This window comes from Chiloscyllium punctatum, chromosome 8 (assembly GCF_047496795.1).
Source record: "Chiloscyllium punctatum isolate Juve2018m chromosome 8, sChiPun1.3, whole genome shotgun sequence".
Classification (NCBI taxonomy): domain Eukaryota; kingdom Metazoa; phylum Chordata; class Chondrichthyes; order Orectolobiformes; family Hemiscylliidae; genus Chiloscyllium; species Chiloscyllium punctatum.
In genome coordinates, this window is record NC_092746.1 from 80,481,365 (window position 1) to 80,507,364 (window position 26,000).

The following is a 26,000-nucleotide window of genomic DNA, read 5'->3' on the forward strand; positions in this document are numbered from 1 at the left end:
AAAAATAAAAACCTTCCCTTGCAGAGTCTTTCTCTGCTCATTAGAGGAGGGTGGGGCTGCGGGAGGGAGATACTATATGTGTAGTATCTCGGGTTAGCCGCTGCCAAAATTTATACTAAGTCCTTACCTTCTTGGCACCCTCCTGGTCTCCACGTCACCTCCACTCTGTCTCCCACTATTCCCGGACAGGAAAAAGGCTGTGGGCTTCGAAGGTAAGAATTTAAACAGTTCCCTTACCTTCTCAGCACCCTCCTGGTCGCCATGTCACCTCCGCTCTGTCTCCCGCTGCTCCCAGACAGGAAGAATAAAGGCCATAATGCCATTTCACTTCTTGGTTGCTAGCTGTACTTCCATGCCAGCCTTGTGCACAAATGTACCCAAGTCTTTCTACACATTGACAAGTTTTACACTTTTCTATTCTTAGAACAACTTGACACTTGTCTGCATTAGACTCCACATGCCACTTTACTGCCCACTGTGCAGGCTCTGTGTCTTCACTGTTTACATTTCCACTTAGCTTTGTATCATCAGCAAACTTGGATACACTACTTGTTATCTCTTCATTAATTATATAGATTGTAAGTGGTTGATGACCCAGCACTGATTCTTGCAGCATGCCGGCATTCAAACCTGCCAACGTAATGCCCTGTTTATGCTTACACTTTGCTTCCTGCCCCTTAACGAATTCTTTATGCTAATATATTACCCCAATTCTGTGAGCCCTTATCTTGCCTAATAACTTTTAATACAGCATCTTAACAAATGCTTTTTGGCAATCCAGGTATACCACATATAAAGTATTGGTTCCCTTTTATCTACCCCTCTAATTATATCCTCAAAAAACTCTACATTTGCCAAACAGAATTTCCCTTTGGTAAAACCATGTTGATTTGATCTCATACTATATGTTCTATGTGCATTCTTGAGACTTCCCTAACAGATTCCAGCAGTTTCTCATTGCCTGATGTAAGTCTAAATGACTTTAACTCCTTTTTTTCCTCCTCCTGATAACCAATCTAATATTTGCCAACTTATGCATTTTTAGGAAATTATGACCAGTGTATCCAACTCTGCAAGCTGTCTCTTTTAGCACTCTAGAATGTATGATATCTGTTTCTGGGATTTCAGATTTTACTGAAGTCTCTTTAATCATTTTTGTTTTCTGATTTTTCATGTTCTCAATTTTCTTGCTCTTTTTAACCCCATAGGTGCTTCTGATGTACAACTTGTATCTTCTATTGTGAATTTGTCAGCTCATTACCCATATATTTTATCCTATCTCTGTTTCTAAGGATCCATGTTTGCTTTAGCTACTTTCCTTTTTATGTACTTGTAAAAGCTCTTACAATTTATTTTTATATTCCCGAACAGTCAACTGTCATTGTATTTTATCAGTATCTGAAAAAACAAAGCAAATTAAAATTGCAGATCTCTAGTAAGTTTGAATGCAGACCTGCATACTGTGCTGTATAGTGCTTATCCATTTTGGCTCACTGCCTCCAACATGTATATATAATCTATATATCTAAGGATATTTGGAAGAAAGCAATTAAAGTATAGTTTAAATATCTTGTAAACTTATAAAAATCTTTATGTTATTGTTATGGCATGGAGACTAACAGCCGAACCAAATCAGCCTTTCTACCAAAATTGAATCTCAAAGATTCCAATGGTTCCCTCCCAGACTTTTGAATAATCAGTCCCAGGTTTTGTGAATAATTAATTGACAGGCACCGGCTTTATATCTTAACCAAAAGACTTAACAGTTCATTCAATATAAAATAAGATTAGCAGACAGAAAATTAAACTGTACGGAGAGGTGATGACCTAGTAATATTATCACAAGTTTATTAAGCCAGAGACTCTAGTAATGTTCTGGGGACTTGTGTTCAAATCCCATAAAGGCAGATGGTGGAATTTGTAATTCAATAAAAATAACTGGAGTTAAGAATCTGCTGACTACTGTGAAATCATTGTTGATTGTTGAAAAATCCCATCTTGTTCGATAACATCTAAGGGAAAGAAATCTGCCATCCTCACCTGGTCTGGTTTACCTGTAGCTCCAGACATACAGCAATGTAGTTGACTCTGAACTGCACTCCAAAATAGTCTAGCAAGCACTCAGTTGTCAGTCGCCAAGAAGTCTCAACATAAAAATAAAAATGGCTGAACCACCTAGCGTCAACCACTGGAAAACAATGTTAGAACTAGCCCTGTCAACCCCACAGAGACCTCCTTACTAACATCTGGGTGCTAGTGCCAAAATTGGGAGAGCTGTCTCATAGACTAGTCAATCAGCAGCCTGACATAGTCATACTTTCAGAATTGTACCTTGCAAACACTGAAAATTACCATCCCTGCATATGTCCTGTCCGACCAGGAGGAGAGACCCAGCACAGGTGGCAGCACAGTGGTATACAGTTGGGAGGAAGTCTCTGTGGTAGTCCTCAACAGCGACTCTGGATCCCTTGAAGTCTCATGCACATCAGGTTAAACTGGGCAATATCACCACATACTGTCCTTCCTGCACTAATGCATCACTGCTCCTCCACAGTGAACAATACTTGGAGGAAGCACTGAGGGCAGCATGGGTGCAAAAAGTACTCTGAGGGATTTCCATGTCCAGCAACAGAAGTAGCTCGGCAACATCACTACTGATTGAGATGGTCGGGTCTTAAAGGACATAGCTACTCGGCTGGGACTGGCATGTAGTGAGGGAACTAGCAAGAGGAAAAAATATATTTCTCCTCATCCTCATCAATCTGCTGGCTGCAAATGCATCTGTCCACAACCATATCGGTAAGATCTACCACCGTATAGGCTTTGTGGAGACGAAGTCCCACCTTCACTTTGACAATACCTTCCGTCATGTTGTGTGGCACTATGATTCGGCAAAATGGGACACACTTTGAACAGGTCTAGCAACTCAAAGCTGGACTTCCATGAGGTGCAGCGGGCCATCAACAGCAGCAGAATCGTACACAATTTGAACCTCATGGCCCGACATATCGCCTATGCTGCAATTGCCATCAAGTCAGGGGATCAACCCAGCTTCAGTGGAGAATGCACGAGGACTATCAGGTGCAACACCAGGCATACGTAAAAATGAGGTGCCAACTTGGTGAAGCTAGCAAGTAGGATTACTTGCTAAACAGTATTAGTAGCAAGTAATAGACAGAGCAAAGCGATCCCACAACTAATGGATCAGACCTAACCTCTGCAGTCCTGCTTCATCTCGTTGTGAATACTGGTGAACAATTAAACAACTTGCTGATAGAAGAGGCTCCACAAATACCCCATCTTCAACGATAGAGCCCAGCTCATCAATGCAAGATATAAGGCTGAAGCATTCACAACAACCTTAAGCCAAAAATGCTGAGTAGATGATCCATCTTGGCCTCCAGTCGTCCCCAGCCAGTCATCAGCTAATTCAATTCACCCCGTGATATCAAGGAATGGTTGGAGGCACTGGATACTGCAAAGGCTCTTGGCCTTGACAACATTGTGGCAAAAATACTGAAGACTTGTGCTCCAGAATTTGCACACCCCTAGCTATGCTGTTCCAGTACAGTTACAATGCTGGTATCTACCTGACAATGTGAAAAATTACCCAAGTACACAGAGCAGGACAAATCCAACCCAGTCATTTGCTACTGTATTAGTCTACTCTCGATCATCAGTAAAGTGATGGAAGGGGCCATTGTGCTATCACACAACACCTGCTTAGGAATAACCTGCTTATGGAATCCAGTTGGGGCTCTGTCAGGATGACTCAGGCTGCTGACCTTATTACAGACTTTGTTCAAACATTGACAAAAGAGCTAAATTCCAGAAGTGAAGTGAGTGACAGCCCTTGACACCAAGCCTGCATTTGACTGAATGTGGCTTCAAGAAGATCCAGTAAAGCTGGAATCATTGGGAAACAAGGGACAGACTCAGCTATACCTGGCACATAGGAACATGGTTCTGGTTGTTGGAGGTCATTCATCTCAGCTCCAGTGTGACTCTGCAGGAGTTCCTCTAGGCCCAACCATTTTCAGCTGCTTCATCAATGATCTTCTCCTATCAGAAATGGGGATGTTTGCCAATAACTGTATAATGTTCAACACCATTCACAAATGCTCAGGTACTGAAGCAATCCATTTCCAGGTTTGGACTGACAGGTCATGTGCAACAGAAACTAAGCTGGACCACGAGAGCAGATAAGAGGCTAGGAATACAACAGTGAGTGACTTATCTCTTGACTCCTCAAAACCTGTCCACTCTTATCAAGGCAAGAGTCAGGACTGTGATGGAATTCCCCTCATTTGCCTGATGAGTGCTGCTCCAAAAGCACTTGAAGCTTGATGCCATCCGGGACAAAGCAGTCCACTTCACTGGCACCATATTCAGAAGCATCCACTCCCTCCACCACTGAAGGTAGTAGAAGCAGTATGTACTATCTACAAGATTGACTGCAGAAATTCAACATGAAGGCAGATGTGAAGTACTCCTTTAACACTGTACCAATGTATTCTGGCTCCATGCACAGATTGCCCCGTGGTCTGTAATGGTTCTTGTTCTTTCCCTGGTTATTCTCTTTCCCTGAATGTAATCCCTTGATATTCTCCCTAATCTTACCCACCAGTGATTTTTCATGGCCCCCTCTTTGCTGTCCTAATTGCTTTAAGTCCCCACTCCTCTCCTCTGTATTTTCTATACTTCATTATAGCCTCCATTGATTTGCTCTCTTTGTACCTGTTAAAATATTATCCAGTCTAGAATACTCCTAGACCGTCGAGGGCAATCTGTTTTGTTGCTCCAACACAAGGACAGAATGCCCCTGGTGCTCACCTTCCACCCTACCAACCTTCGCATAAACCAAATCATCCGCCGACATTTCCGCCACCTCCAAACAGACCCCACCACCAGGGATATATTTCCCTCCCCACCCCTTTCCTCCTTCTGCAAAGACCGTTCCCTCCGTGACTACCTGGTCAGGTCCACGCCCCCCCCCCTACAACCCACCCTCCCATCCTGTCACTTTCCCCTGCCACCGCAGGAACTGTAAAATCTGTGCCCACACCTCCTCCCTCACCTCTATCCAAGGCCCTAAAGGAGCCTTCCACATCCATCAAAGTTTTACTTGCACATCCACTAATATCATTTATTGTATCCGTTGCTCCCGATGCGGTCTCCTCTACATTGGGGAAACTGGGCACCTCCTAGCAGAGCGCTTTAGGGAACATCTCCGGGACACCCGCACCAATCAACTACACCGCCCAGTGGCCCAAAATTTCAACTCCCCCTCCCACTCTGCCGAGGACATGGAGGTCCTGGGCCTCCTTCACCGCCGCTCCCTCACCACCAGACGCCTGGAGGAAGAACGCCTCATCTTCCGCCTCGGAACACTTCAACCCCAGGGCATCAATGTGGACTTCAACAGTTTCCTCATTTCCCCTTCCCCCACCTCACCCTAGTTCTAAACTTCCAGCTCAGCACTGTCCCCATGACTTGTCTGGACTTGTCCTACCTGCCTATCTCCTTTTCCACCTATCCACTCCACCCTCTCCTCCCTGACTTATCACCTTCATCCCCTCCCCCACTCACCCATTGCACTCTATGCTACTTTCTCCCCACCCCCACCCCCCTCTAGCTTATCTCTCCACGCTTCAGGCTCTCTGCCTTTATTCCTGATGAAGGGCTTTTGCCCGAAACGTCGATTTCGAAGCTCCTTGAATGCTCCCTGAACTGCTGTGCTCTTCCAGCACCACTCATCCAGTGTTGGACCTGTACTCTTGCCAATTCCATTTTGAATGTACCCCACCGTTCTTCTGTAGGTTTACTCAGAAGTAGCTGTTCCCAGTGTACTTTGGCCCAGATCCTGCCTTATTTTTATAAAATCTGCATTCCCCCTCTCAAAAACCCTTTTTTTGTGGATTATCTTTTTATATTCTGTAATAAACCTAAAAACAGATGGTGTTGTGGTCACTATCATTAAAATACTCTCTCACTATCATCTTAAACACGTAGGAGAAAGTGAGGACTGCAGATGCTGGAGATCAGAATCGAGAGTGTGGTGCTTGAAAAGCACAGCAGGTTAGGCAGCATCTGAGGAGCATAAGTCCTTCATCAGGAATGAGGCTTGTGAGTCAAGGGGGTACAGAGATAAATGGGAGGGGTGTGGGGCTGGGGGGGGTAGGTATCTGACAGTGCAATAGCTGGAGATGAAGGTGGGATAATGGTGATAGATCGGAGAGGAGGGTGGAGTGGATAGATAGGAAGGAACATAGACAGGTAGGACAGCCCATGAGGGCGGTGCCAAGTTAGAAAGTTGGATCTGGGATGAGGTGTGGGGAGGGGAAATGAGAAAACTGGTGAAATACACATTAATCCCGTGTGGGGGAGGGTCCCAAACCAGAAGGTGAGGCATTCTTTCTCTAAGCGTCAGTTGGTTAGGGTTTGGCGATGGAGGACACCCAGGACCTGCCTATCCTTGGCAGAGTGGGAGGGGGATACTGGATTAGTGGTGCTGGAAGAGCACAGCAGTTCAGGCAGCATCCAATGAGCAGCGAAATCGACGTTTCGGGCAAAAGCCCTTCATCAGGAATGATCGGGGGAGTTAAAGTGTTCAGCCACGGGATGGTGAGGTTGCTTTATGCGTGTGTCCTGGAGATGTTCTCTGAAGCATTCTGTAAGTGGGCATCCTGTCTCCCCAATATAGCAGAGACCTTATCAGGAACAACGAATACAGGTAATGACGTGTGGAAGTGCAGGTAAATCTATGATGGATGTGGAAGGCTAATTTGGGGCCTTGGATGGAGGTGAGGGCGGAAGTGTGGGTGCAAGTTTTGCAATTCATGCAGTGGCAGGGAAAGGTGCCAGCAGGGGATGGGGGGTGGACTCAACAAAAGAGTTGTGGAGGGAATGGTCTTTACAGAATGCAGATAAGAGGTGGGGAGGGAAATGTATCTCTGGTGGTGGGGTCTGTTTGTAGGTAGCAGAAATGGCAGAGGATAATGCGATGTATCAGGAGGTTGGTGAAGTGGAAGGTGAGGACCAGCGGGTTCTGTCCTTGTTGCAGTTGCAGGGTGGAGGTGCGGGAAGTGGATGAGATGCGCTGTAGGGCATCATCAACCATGTGGGAGGGGAACTTACGGTCTTTGAAGAAGGAGGCCACCTGGTGTGTTCTGTGGTGGAACTGGTCCTCCTGGGAGCAGATGCGGCGGGGTGGAGGAATTAGGAATAAGGGATAGCATTTTTACAGGAGACAGGGTGGGAGGAGGTGTAGTCGAAAGTGTGGTGCTGGAAAAGCACAGCAGGTCAGGCAGCATCTGAGGAGCAGGAGAATGACATTTCGGGCAAAAGCTCTTCATCAGGACCAGGCAGCTGTGGGAGTTGTTGGGTTTGGAGAAGATGTCCGTGTTGAGTCGGTCACCATTGATGGACATGGAAAGGTCCAGGAAGGGGAGAAAGGTGTCCGAGATGGTCCAGGTGAACTTAAGTTCAGGGTGGAATGTGTTGGTGAAATTGATGAACTGTTCAACGTTCTCTTGGGAGCACGAGGTGGCGCCGAACACTTGAACAGTTATCAGACTTTCCTTCCCAGAATTGAATCCAGTATTGTATCGTCCCTAGTTGGACTTTCTACATATTGATATAAAAACTCTCCTGAATACAGTTAAATTAATCCATTCACTATGACTATCTCAACTAATGTTGGGGTATCCCCTAAAATAATTACCCTATCATTGTTACATACCTCAGTGAATTGGCTACACCTGTGCTCCTGTTGCCCACTAACTGTCTGAAGGCCAATAATACACTCCAAGCAATGTGACTACTCCCTTTTTATTCCTAAACTCTGTTCACAAAGACTCATTTGAAAACCCTTCCAAGACATCATCCCTCCTTACGGCAGTAACTGACTGATTAATTGATAATGCAACACCTTTTCTTCTTTTACACACTCCACTGTCCTCCTGAAGATCTTCTATCCCAGAATATTTAGTGACTAGTTATGCCCTCTCAGTCACATCTCTGTGATGGCAACAACATTCCAATTCCATGTGTGAATTCGCACCCTTAACTTGTTTTCAGCAAGAGGGAATACAACCATTAGCCTTTGACATTCAATGGCATTACCATAATCTGTTCCTCCAGTTTCCTGGAGGTTACCATTAACTATGTACTGGACTTACCATAAGAATACTGTGGCAACATTCTGGTTGCCCAGTTATAGGAAGGATATTATTAAGCTGGAGAGGGTTCAGAAGAGATTTACCAGAATGTTTCTGGGTCTGGCAGGTTTGAATTATAAAGAAAAGCTGGGAACAAATTTGGATTATTTTTTCACTGGAGCATAGGAGGTTGAAAGCCAACCTAATAGAAGTGTATAAAATAATGAGGCATACAGATAGAGTTGGAGTTAATGGTAGTTGTCTTTTCCCTAAGATGGGGGATTTCAAGATTGGGTGGCACATTTTTAAGGTGAGGGGAGAAAGATTTTAAGAAAAGACATGAGGGGCAATTTTTTTAAACAGTGGTTCATGTTGGAATGAACTTCCTGAGGAAGTGGTGGACGTGGGTACAACTACAACGTTTAAAGACATTTGAATAAGTACATAAATAGGAAAGGTTTGGAGGAAAAAGGGCCAGGAGCAGGCACATGGGACTAGTTTAGTTTGGGATTATGTTCAGCATGGACTGGTTGGACTGTAGGGTCTGTGTCCCAGCTATATGACTCTAAGAGCAGATCAGAAGCATGCAACCCTGCAATGAGTAACTGATCTCCTGACTCCCCGAAGCATGTCCACCATCTACAAGGTGTGAATAACTTCTCACCAATTCCTGAATGAATGTGCACATAAGTTTGACACCATCCTGAACAAAGCCCATTTGATGAGCACCACATCCACAAACATTCACTTTCTCTGCCACATGATGATCAGCCACAACAATGTCTACCATTGACAGGATGCTTTGTAGATATTCAGGAAGACTCCTTATATACACCTTCCAAACCCATGACCACTTTCACCTAGAAAGACAAGGGCAGCAAATACATGGGAACACCACCAACTGCAAGTTCTCCTGCAAACCACTCTCCAACTGACTTGGAAGTGTATTGTTGTTTCTTCAGTATCACTAGATCAAAATCCTGGAACTGCCTCCCTAACAACGTTGTGGATCCATATCAAATAGAGTGGTTGAAGAAAGCAGCTCATCACGATCTCACGGGCAGCTAGGGATGGGCAATAAGTTCTGGTCAAGTCAATGATTCCCATGTCCCACAAATGAATAAAAAGACCAGAAATTTCAGCTTCTTTAGTTGAGGGATAAATATGATTTTTCTAACATACAGTTTCTTGCAAACTAGGAATGGCTTCATTTGTTCGTTTTTATCCGACGATGATTCTCTAATATTTGAGAAAAAAAAGCTTGCTTCTTGCACAATGGCTCAGGAGTTCACAGTCAGGCTTGTTGGCGGGATTAGGTTTTTAAATGTTGCCTCAATTATTTTTAATTTCTTAATTGTGTCCTTTAAAATAGGTAAAGATTTTCAGTCTTTGGTGTAGCACTTTGTTCGTAAATCTAAGTTAATCATTTAATCAGCAAATTGGGATATTTGTGGTTATGATTCTGTTCTGCTGCCTCATAGCACCAGAGACCTGGGTTCAATTCCTGCCTCAGGCGACTGACTGTGTGGAGTTTGCACATTCTCCCTGTGTCTGCGTGGGTTTCCTCCGGGTGCTCCGGTTTCCTCCCACAGTCCAAAGATGTGCAAGTCAGGTGAATTGGCCATGCTAAATTGCCCGTAGTGTGAGGTAAGGGGTAGATGTAGGGGTATGGGTGGGTTGCGCTTCGGCGGGGCGGTGTGGACTTGTTGGGCCGAAGGGCCTGTTTCCACACTGTAAGTAATCTAATCTAATCTAATCTAATAGATATTGGCTACACAACACGTTTGTCTATTGTCTCAGACTGAAATTTCTTGGTCCCAGTCTAACAATTCTGTGACTTTTGGTTTTACCTTTTTAATCTGCTGATGGATATTCTGCTAATGTTGCTATTTAATTCGATGAAGTTGAGAAATCCTGACTCATTTAAGTAGAATACTAGCTTCTGGTTTGCATCTTTCTGTAGATTTAGAGTCATGGAGTCATAGAGATGTACAGCACGGAAAAAGACCCATCGGTCCAACCCGTCCATGCCGACCAGATATCCCAACCCAACCTAGTCCCACCTGCCAGCATCTGGCCTATATCCCTCCAAACCCTTCCTATTCATCTACTCATCCAGATGCCTTTTAAATGTTGCAATTGTACTAGCCTCCACCACTTCATGTGGCAGCTCATTCCATACACATACCATCCTCTGTGTGAACAAGTTGCCCCATAGGACTCTTTTATATCTTTCCCCTCTCACCCTAAACCTATGTCCCCTAGTTCTGAACTCCCCCACCCCAGGGAAAAGACTTTGTCTATTTATCCTATCCACGCCCCTCATGATTTTATAAACCTGTATATAAGGTCACCTGTCAGCTTCCGACGCTCCAGGGAAAACAGCCCTAGCCTAATTCAACCTCTCCCTATAGCTCAAATCCTCCAACCCTGGCAACATCGTTGTAAATATTTTCTGAACAATTTCAAGTTTCACAACATCTTTCCGATAGGAAGGAGACCAGAATTGCAGGCAATATTCCAATAGTGGCCTAACCAATGTTCTGTACAGCGACAACATGACTCCCCAACTGCTATGCTCAGTACTCTGACCAATAAAGGAAAGCATACCAAGCGTCTTCTTCACTATCCTATCTACCTGCGACTCTAGTTTCAAGGAGTTGTGAACCTGCACTCGAAGGTCTCTTTGTTCAGCAACACTCTGTAGGACCTTACCATTAAGTGTATAAGTCCTGCTAAGATTTGCTTTCCCAAAATGCAGCAACTCGCATTTATCTGAATTAAACTCCATCTGCCACTTCTCAGCCCATTGGCCCATCTGATCAAGATCCCGTTGTAATCTGAGGTAACGGTCTATGCTGTCCACTACACCTCCAATTTTGGTGTCATCTGCAAACTTACTAACCATACCTCTTAAGCTCACATCCACCTTTCTTAAACAGTGGCACCACATTAGCATTTGGTAAAGCCTGAGAATTTCTGTGCAATTCATTTTTTCCCGATTTTACAAATTGTTTGAGGCTATTCAGTTTTTAAAATACTGAAACTAACGTCATGAAATTATCTTCATATGGCACTTAGAATATATTAAAACTTATTATTTTTCAGCTTGATGAATGAAGTTGTTCACACATCACCTACAATTGGAAGCAATGTAGAGGAGATTGTGGTCAAAAGTACACACTTTTTAATGTGGGACATTGGTGGACAGGAATCACTGCGTTCATCATGGAATACCTATTACACCAACACTGAGGTATGTATAATTACCTTGGCAATGAGGTAATTGATTTTTAAACTTGATTTTAGGTGTTTCTCAGCTTTGTGCAACTTTATTAATCTTTTAAACTTTGTGCTACATTGGAATGCATTGTCCTTCAGTAGATACACTATTGGCAGGTTTCTGAATTGTAGCCATATGACACCTCCCTTTGTGACAGAAACAAAAAAAGCCAATCACTCCTGACATGGGGAACTGCATATATCCAGGCACATAATTCCAGACCAGTTACATCATCATATCAGTGTCTCCTGACACATAAAACCAACAAAAAAAAAATTAGGTTATTCAACACATTTAAGGAGGGATTATGCTTGACTGATTTGAGTGAAATCTTTAAAGTGACACAGTATACAAGTATAATGCAGTAGGTATTGTAAAAACAAATTTTTAGAAGTTTCAAAAACAAACTGGATTAATGACTAATAATGAAGTGTGAGCAGAATGCTCGTAGCAGAATTTAACTACAAAACAAAAAAGTGAGTTAAAGGAGTTACTCACATTGGCAGAAGATGAAAAGGGTTTCAACTGCTGGTCACCATTTCCCAGAGAGAACAACTTAGGTAATTGAAAGTCAATTAAAACATTTGTTGTTGACTCCAAATTAGAGAGCACTGTTCGAACTGAGGATGACTATAACATAATCAAAAAGGTTTTCATAAACTTTGAATGGGCATATAGATGGCAAATGAACTTCAATACACTGACATAATACATTTTAGGAATATTAAAGAGACCATGTAATGTTCTGAAAAATAAGAATCAGAATAGGTGAGAAAAGCAGAGGGATTTGGAGAAACACATTCGCAGAAAATGGCAAGTCCAGGTGACATGGTCATTTAAAAATAAAGGAAGCACCGGAGTTCATTAGGTAGAGTTGACAATCCCAGAAGCATATTGAACCACCATAGAATCCTGTTTAGCCTTAAGAGATCTGTATACATATTTTAGGTTTGTCCAGGCAATCTCTGGTTTACAAATGGGTTTTGTTCTTGAATACAACAAATGCTGGAGGCTACAGCAGGTCAGACAGCATCCATGGAGAGAGAGCAGGCTAATGTTTTGAGTCTAGATGACTCTTCTTCAGAGCTGAAGAATCATCTGGACTTGAAACGTTAGCCTGCTCTCTTTCATTGATGCTGTCTGTCCCGCTGTGATCTCCAGCATTTGTTGTTTTCAGTACAGATTACAGCATCTGCAGTAATTTTTTCCTGCACTCTGTTCTTGAGTTCATTTGTCAGTCAATTTATTTGCAAGCCAAAGCACACTACAAAAGAATAGCCATTCAAAAATGAGGAAACATTCGCATATAGGATCTTTAGAATTAATATTATTGTGTAATCTCATTCACAAGTACAAGCATTTGTAAGTCAAACGTTTGTAAATTGGGAATCATCTGTAAAAGGATATAGAGGTTTCCGAAAAGATTTACAAGGAAGATGTCAGTACTTGGATGTTTTGACCATCAGGGGAAAGTGAGGACTGCAGATGCTGGAGATCAGAGTTGAGAGTTGGTGCTGGAAAAGCACAGCAGGTCAGGCAGCATCTGAGGAGCAGGAGAAACAATGTTTCGGGCATAAACCCTTCATCAGGAATGAGGCTTGTGGGTAGGGGCTGAGAGATAAATGGGAGGGGGGTGGGGTTGGGGGGAACGTAGCTAGGAAAGCGATAGATGGATGAAGGTGAGGGAGAAGGTGATAGGTCAGAGGGGGCAGTGATGGACCGGTCCGGAGGCTGGTGCCGAGTTGGAGGCGTGGGACTGGGATAATATGGGGGGAGGAGAAATGAGGAAGCTGTTGAAACTTACATTTATCCCGTGTGGTTGCAGAGTCTCAAGGCGGAATATGAGGCGTTACTCCTCCAGGCGTTGGGTGGTAACAGTTTGGTGGTGGAGGAGGCCCAGGATCTGCATGTCTTTGACGGAGTAGGAGGAGGAGTTGTAGTGTTCAGCCACGAGGCAGAGGTGTTGGTGGAGCGGGTGCCCCAGAGATGTTCTCTGAAACGATTCGCAGGAAGGTATCCTGTCTCCCCGATGTAGACGAGACCATACCAGGTGCAACAGATGCAGTAACTGATATTGGTAAAGGTACAGGTGAATTTTGGATGGATGTGGAAGGATCCCTTGGGGACTTGGACAGAACTGAGGGGGAGGTGTGGGCGCAGGTTTTACATTTCCTGCGGTGGCAGGGAAAGGTGCCAGGAGTGGTGTTGGGCTGGTGGGAGGGTGTGGACCTGACGAGGGAGTCGCGGAAGGAATGGTCTTTTTGGAACGCTGATAGGGGTGGGGAGGGAAATATATCTCTGGTGGTGGGGTCCGTTTGGAGGTGGCGGAAGTAGTGGAGGTTGATGTATTGTATGCAGACATTGGTGGGGTGGAAGGTAAGGACCAGGAGGGTTCTGTCCCTGTTGCATTGGGAGGATGGCGTGAGAGGAAGAAATAGAGGGCTTGGAGACCTCCATCATGGCGGATCGATGTGTACAGGGACTGGATGTCCATGGTGAGGATGAAGCATTGGATGCAGGGGAAATGAAAATCTTGGAGGAGGTGATGGGCATGAGTGATTTCACGAACATAGATGGGGAATTCCTGCTCTTAGGGGGACAGGATGGTGTCGAGGTAGGGAGAGATGAGTTCGGTGGGACAGGCACAGGCTGAGACCGGGGCAGTCAGGTTTGTGAATCTTAGAAAGAAGGTAGAACCAAGCCGTGTGGGGTTCACTGACAATGAAGTTAGAGACTATGGATGGGCTATCCCCAGAGGCCTTGAGGTTGTGGGTGGTCTGGGAGAGGATGGTTTGGTGAAGGGAGGTGAGGTTGAGATCAAAGGGGCAGTTGGAGGAGGTGTCTGCAAGTTGGTGCCTGGCTTCAGCAGTGTAGAGGTCTGTACGCTCCACTACTCTTGCAGCCCCCCTTGACTGCGGGTTTAATGGTGAGGTTGGAGTTGGAGCAGAGGGAGTGGAGGGCTACACATTGTGAGGGTGAGAGTTTGGAGTGGGTGAGGCAGTTGGACAGGTTGAGGTGGTCGATGCCATGGCAGCAGTTTGAAATGAAGAGGTCAAGGGCGGGTAACAGGCCAGCATGGGGTGTCCAGGTGGATGGGGTGTGTTGGAGGCAGGAGAAGGGATCCTCAGTGGGTGTCTTGGTTTAAAAAGTAGACACGGAGGCGGAGGCAGCGGAAGAAACGTTCAAGGTCACAGTGTGTGTCAAACTCATTAATCTGGGACTATAGAGGGATAAAGTTGAGGTCTTTATTGAGGACTAATCGTTTGTCCTCAGTGAGGAGAAGGTGTTGACCATCAGGAAAAAATGAACTGATGTTTATTCTTTCTTGAAGAAATAAAAAGACTACAGGATGATCTGCTCTTTAAATTTGTGAAGGCGTTCGATTTAATGTGAAGCAATTGTTTCTATTTATGGGCATACCTGAAACCAGGGCCCAGAAAATAAGATGACAACAAATAAATTCAAACAACTCGAGAAGTTTCCTTATCAAGAAATTAGCTAGAATTTAGAACTGCTGTCAGGTGGAATAGTTGAAGTGAATAACATTGATACCTTTAAGAGAAAACTAGGTGAGAGAGCAAGGATTACAAGGATATGTAGATAAGATTAGATGATGGAAAAGGCTCATGTAAAGCTAAAACATTTGTATAGACCAGTTGATCTGAACGGCCTGCTTCTGTGCTTATAAGCTCTATGTAATACTAAATTGAGCAATACTAAATTGAGTAATTAAACAATATCTTTATTTTCTAAGAACAAATTCAATTTAAAATTGTAAGCTGCCTTCAAAGTGTTCAACTTTTAAAATATTTCATAAACATAATCCATTAATATATGCATATTTTCTTCTCAATTGGTTTTGCAATGGATATCAATAATGGTAGGTATATTGAATCGATGGGGCAGTTGGTGGCTCAATGGTTAGCACCGCTGCCTAACAGCACAATAGACCTGAGTTCAATTCCAGCCTTTAACAACTGTCTGTATGGAGTTTGTACATTCTCCCCGTGTCTGCGTGGTTTTTCTCCAGTTTCCTCCCACAATCCACAGATGTGCAGATTAGGTGGATTGGCAATGCTAAATTACCCACAGTGTCCATGGATGTGCAGCTTAGCCATGGAAAATGCAGGGTTACAGGGATACTGTAGGATGGGGTGAGTCTGGATGGGATGCTCTTCAGAGAGTCGGTTTGGACATGTTGGGCCGAGTGGCCTGTTTCTACACTGTAAGGATTCTATGGATGGTTGTTGTCGGAGAATTGAGCCCAATTGAACAGAGACCACACAAACCAGATTGGGTGAAATTAACAAGCTGTTTATTCCAAGTGATTTTGCTGGAAGAGAAATTGACTAGGCTGACACAGAATTGACAATCTGTACAGGTAGATCAAGGGTTCTCTTCCCTGAGCTGAGAATCAAGCCAGTTTTTATGGGAATACTATACAGCGATGCTAATTAAAAATAGTGAAAATACAATGGTCTTGATAGTCAAGTAATCAAGTTATGATGGTGATAATCGCAAAGCAATTATCAGAAGAATGTCTTGAATGTTGATACAATGAAGTGCCCGGCAACATCAATCAGTCAGCAGGATCAGCTAGGGTAAAAACAATGACTGCAGATGCTGAAAACCAAATACTGGATTAGTGGTGCTGGAAGAGCACAGAGGTTCTCTTCCAGCACCACTAATCCAGGATCAGCTAGGGGCCTTTCCACCTTATTCTCTGATTGTGAGTGGTTACAGTGACGCTTGTTACTTCCTTGAGAGAGTTAGTTTCCGCGGACCGCTGCCTCAGCAGGACAAGCTAGACTTGCCCCCGGGCAGTCCTTCCCCCGAGGGTTTGGGGTCCTGCAGACTCATTGACCTCTGGTTTGAGCTGGGAATAGAGAACAGACTGCAGCACTGACAAACACAGAAACAAACAGGACAAACAGACGAGATCACAAGGCGGCCTTGGTGTGGAACTGCAGGAGATGGGGGAGATACTAAACGAGTATTTTGCATCAATGTTTACTGTGGAATTGGAAGGCAATGAATGTAGGGAAACAGATGGTGACATCTTGAAAAATGGCCATATTACAGAGGAGGAAGTGCTGGATGTCTTGAAATGCATAAAGGTGGATAAATCCCCAGGACCTGATCAGGTGTACCCTAGAACTCTATGGGAACCTAGGGAAGTGATTGCTGGGCCCCTTGTTGAGATAGTTGTATTATCGATAGTCACAGGTGAGGTGCCGGAAGACACCTCAAAGGTAGAAGACAGAGGGTGGTGGTTGAAGGTTGTTTTTCAGACTGGAAGCTTGTGACCAGTGGAGTGCCACAAGGATCGGTGCTGAGTCCATAACTTTTCTTCATTTATATAATGATTTGGACATGAGCATAAGAGGTATAGTGGCTTTGGTATCACTGGGATATGAGACTGCCCTTAGGGCTTTGGGACAACTGTGTTTATCTAGTCCGGGAAGCTTATTGTCAGTTTGTCTTGGGAAGTGTACTCCCTGGTCTGCGAGCGACTGTGGTCTTATCTTGTCAGTCTGTTTGGTCAATGCTGAGGCAGTCTGGGTGTTTCTTGTATGGTTTGGAAAGGCTTGATTTTCTGTGTTCTGTGTGGCCATGCCATGGGTAGCAGGGTGGCAGATCCTTTCCCACAGTTGTGAATACGGTGGCTAATTTGTACTTTAACTACTTAAATCATTGTCTTTTAGGACTTTAAACTCTAATTATATTTTGGAAATTTCAAATAGGTAACAGGTTATACAAAATATTTTCTGGTGCAGAATGCTTTCTTGTAAGGCAGAGAGGCAAATCCAGAGCTTAATTCTTAGGCAACTGCGTGCCCAGACTTCAATAGTGGAATAGTTAAAATCAGGAATGTCTAAGAGACCAGAATTAGAGGAGTTCAGAATACCCAGATAGTTGTGCAGCCAGAAGAGACCAGAGAGGGAGATGAGGCTCTACAGAGATTTTAGAGCATGAATGAAATATTAAAATTGAGGCATTGCTTAACCAGACCCAATATAGGCCAGTAACCATAAAGTTAATGGACAACTGAAACATGATAGCATATGTTTGGATGGACTCAGGTTTATGGAGAGTAGAATGTAGAAGGCTGGAGTGGAGTGCTTTGGCAATATCAAGTCTAGAGGTCAGAAAGGCACGGAAGAGAGTTATTGCAACAGAAAGCTAAGGCAAAGCTGAGATTAGGCTCTTTCACCAATGCCAAAATGCCTTTTCTGACTGTTCACGGGAATACATGGTCAGAAACTATAGGCCATACTCTCCATTGTATGGCACCAAACAAACAGTCTAGTTCACCCTTGGTCAGTGTCAGATGAAGGAGAAAATGAGGGAGTGCAATTGTGTTCTTACCGTTCTTCCCTTTGTATTTTTGTACATTTTTGACTAGAAAGAAATAAATTTGATACACTATATAGAAAAGTGCAGATTTCAGCTTGTTACGTATCAGCCCTTGTACTATTTTAAAATAAAAATTAAAGAAGATTTAGTTTTCATCTGGATTGTTCCAATCCACTGTAATTTATGAATTATGGTAGACCATATGACCATAAGACATAGGAGCGGAAGTAAGGCCATTCGGCCCATTGAGTCCACTCCGCCATTCAATCATGGCTGATGGGCATTTCAACTCCACTTACCCGCATTCTCCCCGTAGCCCTTAATTCCTCGAGACAACAAGAATCTATCAATCTCTGCCTTGAAGACATTTAGCGTCCCGGCCTCCACTGCACTCTGCGGCAATGAATTCCACAGGCCCACCACTCTCTGGCTGAAGAAATGTCTCCGCATTTCTGTTCTGAATTGACCCCCTCTAATTCTAAGGCTGTGTCCATGGGTCCTAGTCTCCTCACTTAACGGAAACAATTTCCTAGTGTCCACCCTTTCCAAGCCGTGTATTATCTTGTACGTCTCTATTAAGTCTCCCCTTAATCTTCTAAACTCCAATGAATACAATCCCAGGATCCTCAGTATGGTAACACCACAGCAATGTGTAGGCTGTTGTGACTGTTCTCTAAGTGCAATTCTGCTTATCTCCTTCACACCCTCCCTGCAGCCCAGCAATTTATTACATTTGCTACTTACAATATTCCTTTTTGTAAGCTTTAAATCTCATTACCAATATGAAAAACAGTGCCCTCATACCAATCACTGCAGAACCTTTTTTTATGTCTTCCTTCAGTCTTAGAAACAATCAGTCATTGTTGTTAGACCATAAGACATAGGAGCAGAAATTAGGCCATTCAGCTCATAGAATCTGCTCTGCCATTCAATTATGGCTGTTACGTTTCACAACCCCATTCTCCTGCTTTCTCCCTATAACCCTTGATCCCCTTAATACTCAAGAACCTATCTATCTTAGCCTTAAATATACTCAATGACCTGGCCTCCACAGCCTTCTGTGGCAATGAATTCCATAGATTCATCACTCTCTGGCTGAAGAAGTTTCTCTATATCTCCCTTCCAGAAGGTCTTCCCTTTACTCTAAGGCAATGCCCTCGGGTCCTAATCTCTCATAGCAATGGAAACATCTTCCCAACATCCACTCTGTCCAGGCCATTCAATATTCTGTATGTTTCAATTAGATTCCCCCCCCCTCCATTCTTCTAAATGTCATCGAGTATAAACCCAGAATCCTCAAATCTTTCTCATATGTTAGGAATCGTTCTCATGAGCCTCCTCTGAACACACTCCAGGGCCAGTACATCCTTCCTGACATATGGGGCCCAAACCTACACACAATACCGCAAATGTAGCCTGCCCAGAGCCTTGTAGAGCCTTAGAAGTACATCCCTGCTAGTATATTCAGGTCCTCTCAAAATAAATGCCATAATTGCATTTGCCTTCCTAACTACTGACTCAACCTGAAAGTTTACCTTGAGAATCATGGACTAGATCTCCCAAGTCTCTTTACACTTCAGACTTCTGAATTTTCTCCCCATTTAGAAAATAGTCCATGCCTCTATTCTTCCTACCAAAGTAAATGACCTCACACTTTCCACGTTGTACTCCATCTGCCACTTCTTTGCCCACTCTCCTAACCTGTCCAAATCCTTCTGCAGCCTCCCTGCCATCTCATTGCTACTTGTCTTTCAACCTATTTTTGTATTGCCTGCAAACTTAGCCAGAATGCCCTCAGTTCCTTCATCTATATCGGTAATGTACAAAGTGAAAAGTTGTGGTCCCAACACTGAGCTCTGCGCGACACCATTTGTCAGTGGCTGCCATCCTAAGAAGGACCCTTTTATTTTTGCTTTCTGCCATACAGTCAAGCTTCTGTCCATGCTAGTACCTTGCTTCTGACACAATGGGCCCTTATCTTACTCAGTAGCCTCCTGTGTGGCACCTTGTCAAAGGCTTTCTTGAAATTCAGGTAGATAACGTCCTTGGTCTCCTTGGTCTAACCTGCTTGTTACTTCCTTAAAGAATTCTAGCATGACCTCCCCTTTATGAAACTATGCTGACTTTGCCCTATTTAACTATACACTTCCAAGTATTCAAAAATCTCATCCTTCACAATGGATTCCAGGATCTTACCCAGGATCTTGTTGTGCTTTTCTACCATTCAGCCAACTTTGTATTCATACTGTTATTGTCACTATTATTCCATGCAGTTCAACTTTGACTAACCACTTCTACAGCACTTTATCAATCATTTACATAGACTTCTTCAACTCTCCTTTTGGCAAAAAGATCAGCTGAAATTTCAGAGAGATAGCATTTATGTAATTTTGCAGCATTTCCATGAATTTCGATTGTGACAGATGGAATGGAATTTTCACTGGATTTCTAAGCATCTTTCTTTAGTACCCACATTAACCTACTATGTTACACTTATGTTGTTCACCTTGCATATAGTGTGCTTTCTCACCAATTGAGATATACCTGGGTCAGTTTCAATTTCTTGTATTGTCAAGTCAGATATGTTGGCAGAGTTTTGAATGAGCTATTTTTGCAACTAAAGGAATTTCCCATTTTCCATTCTAAAAGTATCATATCCTTTCATCTACCAATCTGAAAATGTTATTACAGTTTATCACTACAGTAGCTTTTTTATGGATACATCATATGTTTTTAGCTAATATTTGTATGTCATTGCACAGAATGTACAATATTGCTGTGAATTTTTTTTTACTTGGCATTCTTGAATAATTTAGCCTATGACGTCTGTTTGATTTCTGGACAAAAGCATATTAAAATACAGTTAATAAATTTTAGATTTTGGATGGGATTGTACTTACAAGTTGTCAGTTCTGATTTTTGCATCATTACTTAAGATAAAAAGTCATGAAGGAATGCTGCAGGACAGTAAATGTTCAGTGGATTTCTCTATTTTAGAAGTTATCGCTTTCACTGATTCCTGGATTCCGAATGCTGATATCAATTTTCTGCATTTTTAGGGTTTAATGTTGATTTGTCACCATTCAACTATCTACCATTAATACTGTTTTTGGAATTTATTCACTGTATGGAGAACAATTTGTTGCTCATACTAATTATATTTTAATATTCTATTTTAAAAAGAAAATGATCTTATGTTTCCTTCTACTATTTTTTAGTTTATAATTCTGGTTGTGGATAGCACTGACAGAGAGAGAATATCAGTCACCAAGGAGGAACTGTATAGGATGCTTGCTCATGAAGTAAGTCAACTATTCAAATATTAATTAAAATATTTTAAAATGCTCTAAAGCTATTAATTTGTAAAGGTTGGCAGACATTAAGAATTGTGAAATATGAACTTAGTCTTAATAAGGGATTATGTGTACTCTTCAGTTGAGCTTTATCAGTACTACTGTTTGTTCTTAGTATTCATTAATACAGTCTTTATCTTGCTGCCAGACAAATGTGTGGAATTATGCCTGATCATGCAAGAAATGAATCTCATTAACTTTGTCAATAGACATTGTACATAGTTTGTGACAGAGGCTCATTTCAGCCCTCACCCACCCTTCTTCTTCCCCTTTTATTAGACCATGATTTGACTAAAACGTCATTGAAATCTTAAACATAATCTGTTACTTTGACTACTGAAAAGCATTTGTACAACTAATTCATCTTGCTGAAAGCGGATGCTACTGTGTGGTGCTTAGTAGCTTTATGTGGATGACAAAATTAATCTTTTCTTTTGGCAATTAACTGCACGTTTTCAAATGCACACAAAAATATAAGGTGGAAAATTTATGCTCACGCTAGTGAGATATGCAATATTTTTATAAAGATGCAAAGTTTAGCGATCACATTGAAAATAATCGTCTTGATTACTCAGGAACCTTTCCTGTAATAGCATGACAGTTTTCAGTGTGGCGTAGATTATTCTCAACATAACTTTCTTCATTCATCACAGGACATGGATGTTGTTGGTTAAGCCAGCAATTATTATCCATCCCTAGTTGCTCTTGAGAAGGTGGTGTTTTCTTATGCTGCTGAGTCCATTTGATATACAGTTGGTTCTGATATAATGCGATAGTTCCATTCTCGTATGATCTCACATTAAGAAAATCGCGCAATAGCCATGCCATTTAAACTAATGGGGCAGGAATCGCACTATACCCAATAGAAGTAAGGAAAGTTCACGTTCTACAAATAACAGTCTGAATTCTTCAATTGCATTAAAGCCAATTCGCTTTGAAGAAACACGCATTATAGCCAAAACAACTGTAGGTTAAGGAGGTGAAGTCCAGCATTTTGATCTAATGATACTAAAGATCAGCAATATATTTCCAAATTTGGAGAGGAATCATAAAATTCCTACAATACATAAAGAGGTTATTTGGCCCACTGAGTCTGCACTGATCCTCCAAAGAACATCTCACTCAGACCCACCCTCCACTCATAGCTGCATTTGCCATGGCTAAACCACCTAGCCTGATATTCCCTGGATACTAAGGGCAGTTTAGCGTGACCAATCCACATACTCTTTTTATATCTTTGGATTGTGGGATGAAACCCACACAGATACGTAGAGCGAGTGTACATTCCACATGGTCACCCTAGGCTACAATTGACATACTGAAGAGAAGAACTTGATATGTGGAGCTTGTTCAAGGAGCAACTATTGAGGGTCCTTGGTAAGTATGTACTTGTCAGGCAGGGAGGAAAGGGTCGTGTGAGGGAGCCGTGGTTTAATAAGGAATTGGAATCCCTTGTTAAAGGGAAGACGGCAGCCTATGTAAAGATAAGGTGTGAAGGTTCAATTGGGGCGATTGAGAGTTATAAGGTAGCCAGGAAGGATCTGAAGAGAGAGCGAAGTGCAGCCAGGAGGGGACATGAAAAGTCCTTAGTTGGTAGGATTAGGGAAAACCCAAAGGGTTTCTATAGGTATGTCAGGAATAAAAGAATGACTAGGGTAGGAATAGGTCCAGTCAAGGATAGTAGTGGGAAGTTGTGTGTGGAGGCTTAAGAGATTGGGGAGACACTGAATGAATACTTTTCGTCAGTATTCACTCAGGAACAGGACATTGTTGCCGATGTGAATACTGAGTCACAATTAATTAGAATGGACAGCTTTGAGGTATGTAGGGAAGAGGTGTTAGAAATTCTGGAAAGGGTAAAACTAGATAAGTCCCCTGGGCCTGATGGCATTTATCCTAGGATTCTCTGGGAAGCAAGGGAGGAGATTGCAGAGCCATTGGCCTTGATTTTTATGTCCTCGTTGTCTACAGGAATAGTGCCAGAAGACTGGAGGATAGCAAATGTGGTTCCCTTGTTCAAGAAGGGGATAGGGATAACCCTAGTAACTATAGGCCAGTGAGCCTCACTTCTGTTGTGGGCAAAGTCTTAGAGAGAATTGTAAGGGATAGGATTTATGAACATCTGGATAGGAATAATGTGATCAAGGATAGTCAGCATGGTTTTGTGAAGGGCAGATCGTGCCTCACAAACCTTATTGAATTCTTTGAGAAGGTGACTAAGGAGGTGGACGAGGGTAAAGCGGTAGATGTGGTGTATATGGATTTTAGTAAGGCGTTTGATAAGGTTCCCCATGGTAGGCTACTGCAAAAAATACGGAGGAATGGCATTGAGGGTGAGTTGGAGGTTTGGATTAGGAATTGGCTGGCTGGAAGAAGACAGAGGGTAGTAGTTGATGGTAAAGGTTCATCTTGGAGTGCAGTTACTAGCGGTGTTCCGCAAGGATCTGTTTTGGGACCATTGCTGGTGGTCATTTTTATAAATGACCTGGAGGAGGGGCTAGAAGGTTGGGTGAGCAAGTTTGCGGATGATACGAAAGTCAGTGGAGTTGTTGACAGTGAGGAAGGATGTGTCAGGTTACAGCGGGATATAGATAAGCTGCAGAGCTGGGCAGAAAAGTGGCAAATGGAGTTCAATGTAGGTAAGTGTGAGGTGATTCATTTTGGTATGAGTAACAAAAAGATGGGGTACTGGGCTAATGATCGGATACTTGGTAGTGTGGATGAGCAGAGGGATCTTGGTGTCCATGTACACAGATCTCTGAAAGTTGCCACCCAGGTAAATAGTGCGGTGAAGAAGGCATATGGCGTACTGGCTTTTATTGGTAGAGAAATTGAGTTCCAGAGTTCTGAGGTCATGTTGCAGTTGTATAAGACTCTGATGTGGCCGCATCTGGAGTATTGTGTGCAGTTTTGGTTGCCGTACTATAGGAAGGATGTGGAGGCACTGGAACGGGTGCAGAGGAGGTTTACCAGGATGTTGCCTGGTATGGTAGGAAGATCGTATGAGGAAAGGCTGAGGCACTTGGGGCTGTTTTCATTGGAGAAAAGAAGGTTTAGGGGTGACTTGATAGAGGTGTACAAGATGATTAGGGGTTTAGATAGGGTTGACCATGAGAACCTTTTTCCATGTATGGAGTCAGCTATTATGAGGGGGCATAGTTTTAAATTAAGGGGTGGTAGGTATAGAACAGATGTTAGGGGTAGATTCTTTACTCAGCGAGTCGTGAGTTCATGGAATGCCCTGCCAGTAGCAGTGGTGGACTCTCCCACTTTATGGGCATTTAAATGGGCATTGGAGAGGCATATGGAGGATATTGGATGCTGCCTGAACTGCTGTGCTCTTCCAGCACCACTAATCCAGAATATGGAGGATAGTGGACTAGTGTATAGTAGGTGGGCTTGGATCGGCGCAACATCGAGGGCCAAAGGGCCTGTACTACGCTGTATTTTTCTATGTTCTATGTTCTATAGGAGCTATGCAGAAATTTCTCCACAAAATATTTGAAATCCAGATCACAGTGATTTAAAAGGTTCCAAGGAATCCAATTATATTCCAAAGGAACTTCTATAAAGCAATTGAGCTGTATAGTTTATACCCACACCCATACATTTACAAGATTAATTTTCTTCAAGTCATGGAGTCATAGAAATGTTCAGCACAACAAAGGACCTTCGGTCCAACTTGTTCATGCTGACCAGATACCCTGAAGTAATCTAGTTCCATTTGCCAGCACTTGGTCCATATCCCTCTGAACCGTTCCTATTCATATACCCATCCAGATGCCTTTTAAATATCATAATTGTGCCCCTCCACCATTTCCTCTGGCAGCTTGTTCCATATACTAACCACCCTCTGTGTGAAAAAGTTGCCCCTTAGGTCCCTTTTTGATTTTTCCCCTCACCTTAAACCTATGCCCTCTAGTTCTGAACTACTCCACCCTAAGGAAAATACTCTGCCAGAGGAAATGGTGGAGGGGCACAATTATGATATTTAAAAGGCATCTGGATGGGTATATGAATAGGAACGGTTCAGAGGGATATGGACCAAGTGCTGGCAAATGGAACTAGATTACTTCAGGGTATCTGGTCAGCATGAACAAGTTGGACCGAAGGTCCTTTGTTGTGCTGAACATTTCTATGACTCCATGACGTGAAGAAAATTAATCTTGTAAACGTATGGGTGTGGGTATAAACTATACAGCTCAATTGCTTTATAGAAGTTCCTTTGGAATATGATTGGATTCCTTGGAACCTTTTAAATCACTGTGATCTGGATTTCAACTATTTTGTGGAGAAATTTCTGCATAGCTCCTATAGAACATAGAACATAGAAAAATACAGCGTAGTACAGGCCCTTTGGCCCTCGATGTTGCGCCGATCCAAGCCCACCTACTCTACACTAGTCCACTATCCTCCATATTCTGGATTAGTGGTGCTGGAAGAGCACAGCAGTTCAGGCAGCATCCAATATCCTCCATATGCCTCTCCAATGCCCATTTAAATGCCCATAAAGAGGGAGAGTCCACCACCAGTCCAATTGAACAAATATTGAGCAGATTACAGAGACAGCATGTTGACAGTAAATTATGCCTCAATATTTTTCACAGTATTCAGTAATGAACTGCATTGAACTAATGAAAATACTTTACCCTATCCATTACCCCTCGTGATTTTATAAACCTCTATAAGGTCATCCCTCAGCCTCTGACTCTCTAGGGAAAACAGCCCCAGCCTATTCAGCTTCTCCTTATAGCTCGAACCCTCCAACCCTGACAACATGCTTGTCAATCTTTTCTGAACTCTTTCAAGTTTCACAAAATCCTCTGATCGGAGGGAGACCAGAATTGC

At 43.0% G+C, this 26,000-nt stretch overlaps 1 protein-coding gene across 1 annotated transcript in view; it reads left to right on the forward strand.

The window, feature by feature from the left end:
* LOC140480695 (ADP-ribosylation factor-like protein 5B) overlaps nucleotides 1-26,000 on the forward strand; it is a 49,723-nt gene that overhangs the window by 18,574 nt on the left and 5,149 nt on the right. Inside the window, exons 3-4 of the mRNA XM_072575932.1 lie at nucleotides 11,268-11,415; nucleotides 21,018-21,101. Coding sequence (XP_072432033.1) covers nucleotides 11,268-11,415; nucleotides 21,018-21,101 — 232 coding nt within the window. The remainder of the gene's footprint in view (nucleotides 1-11,267; nucleotides 11,416-21,017; nucleotides 21,102-26,000) is intronic.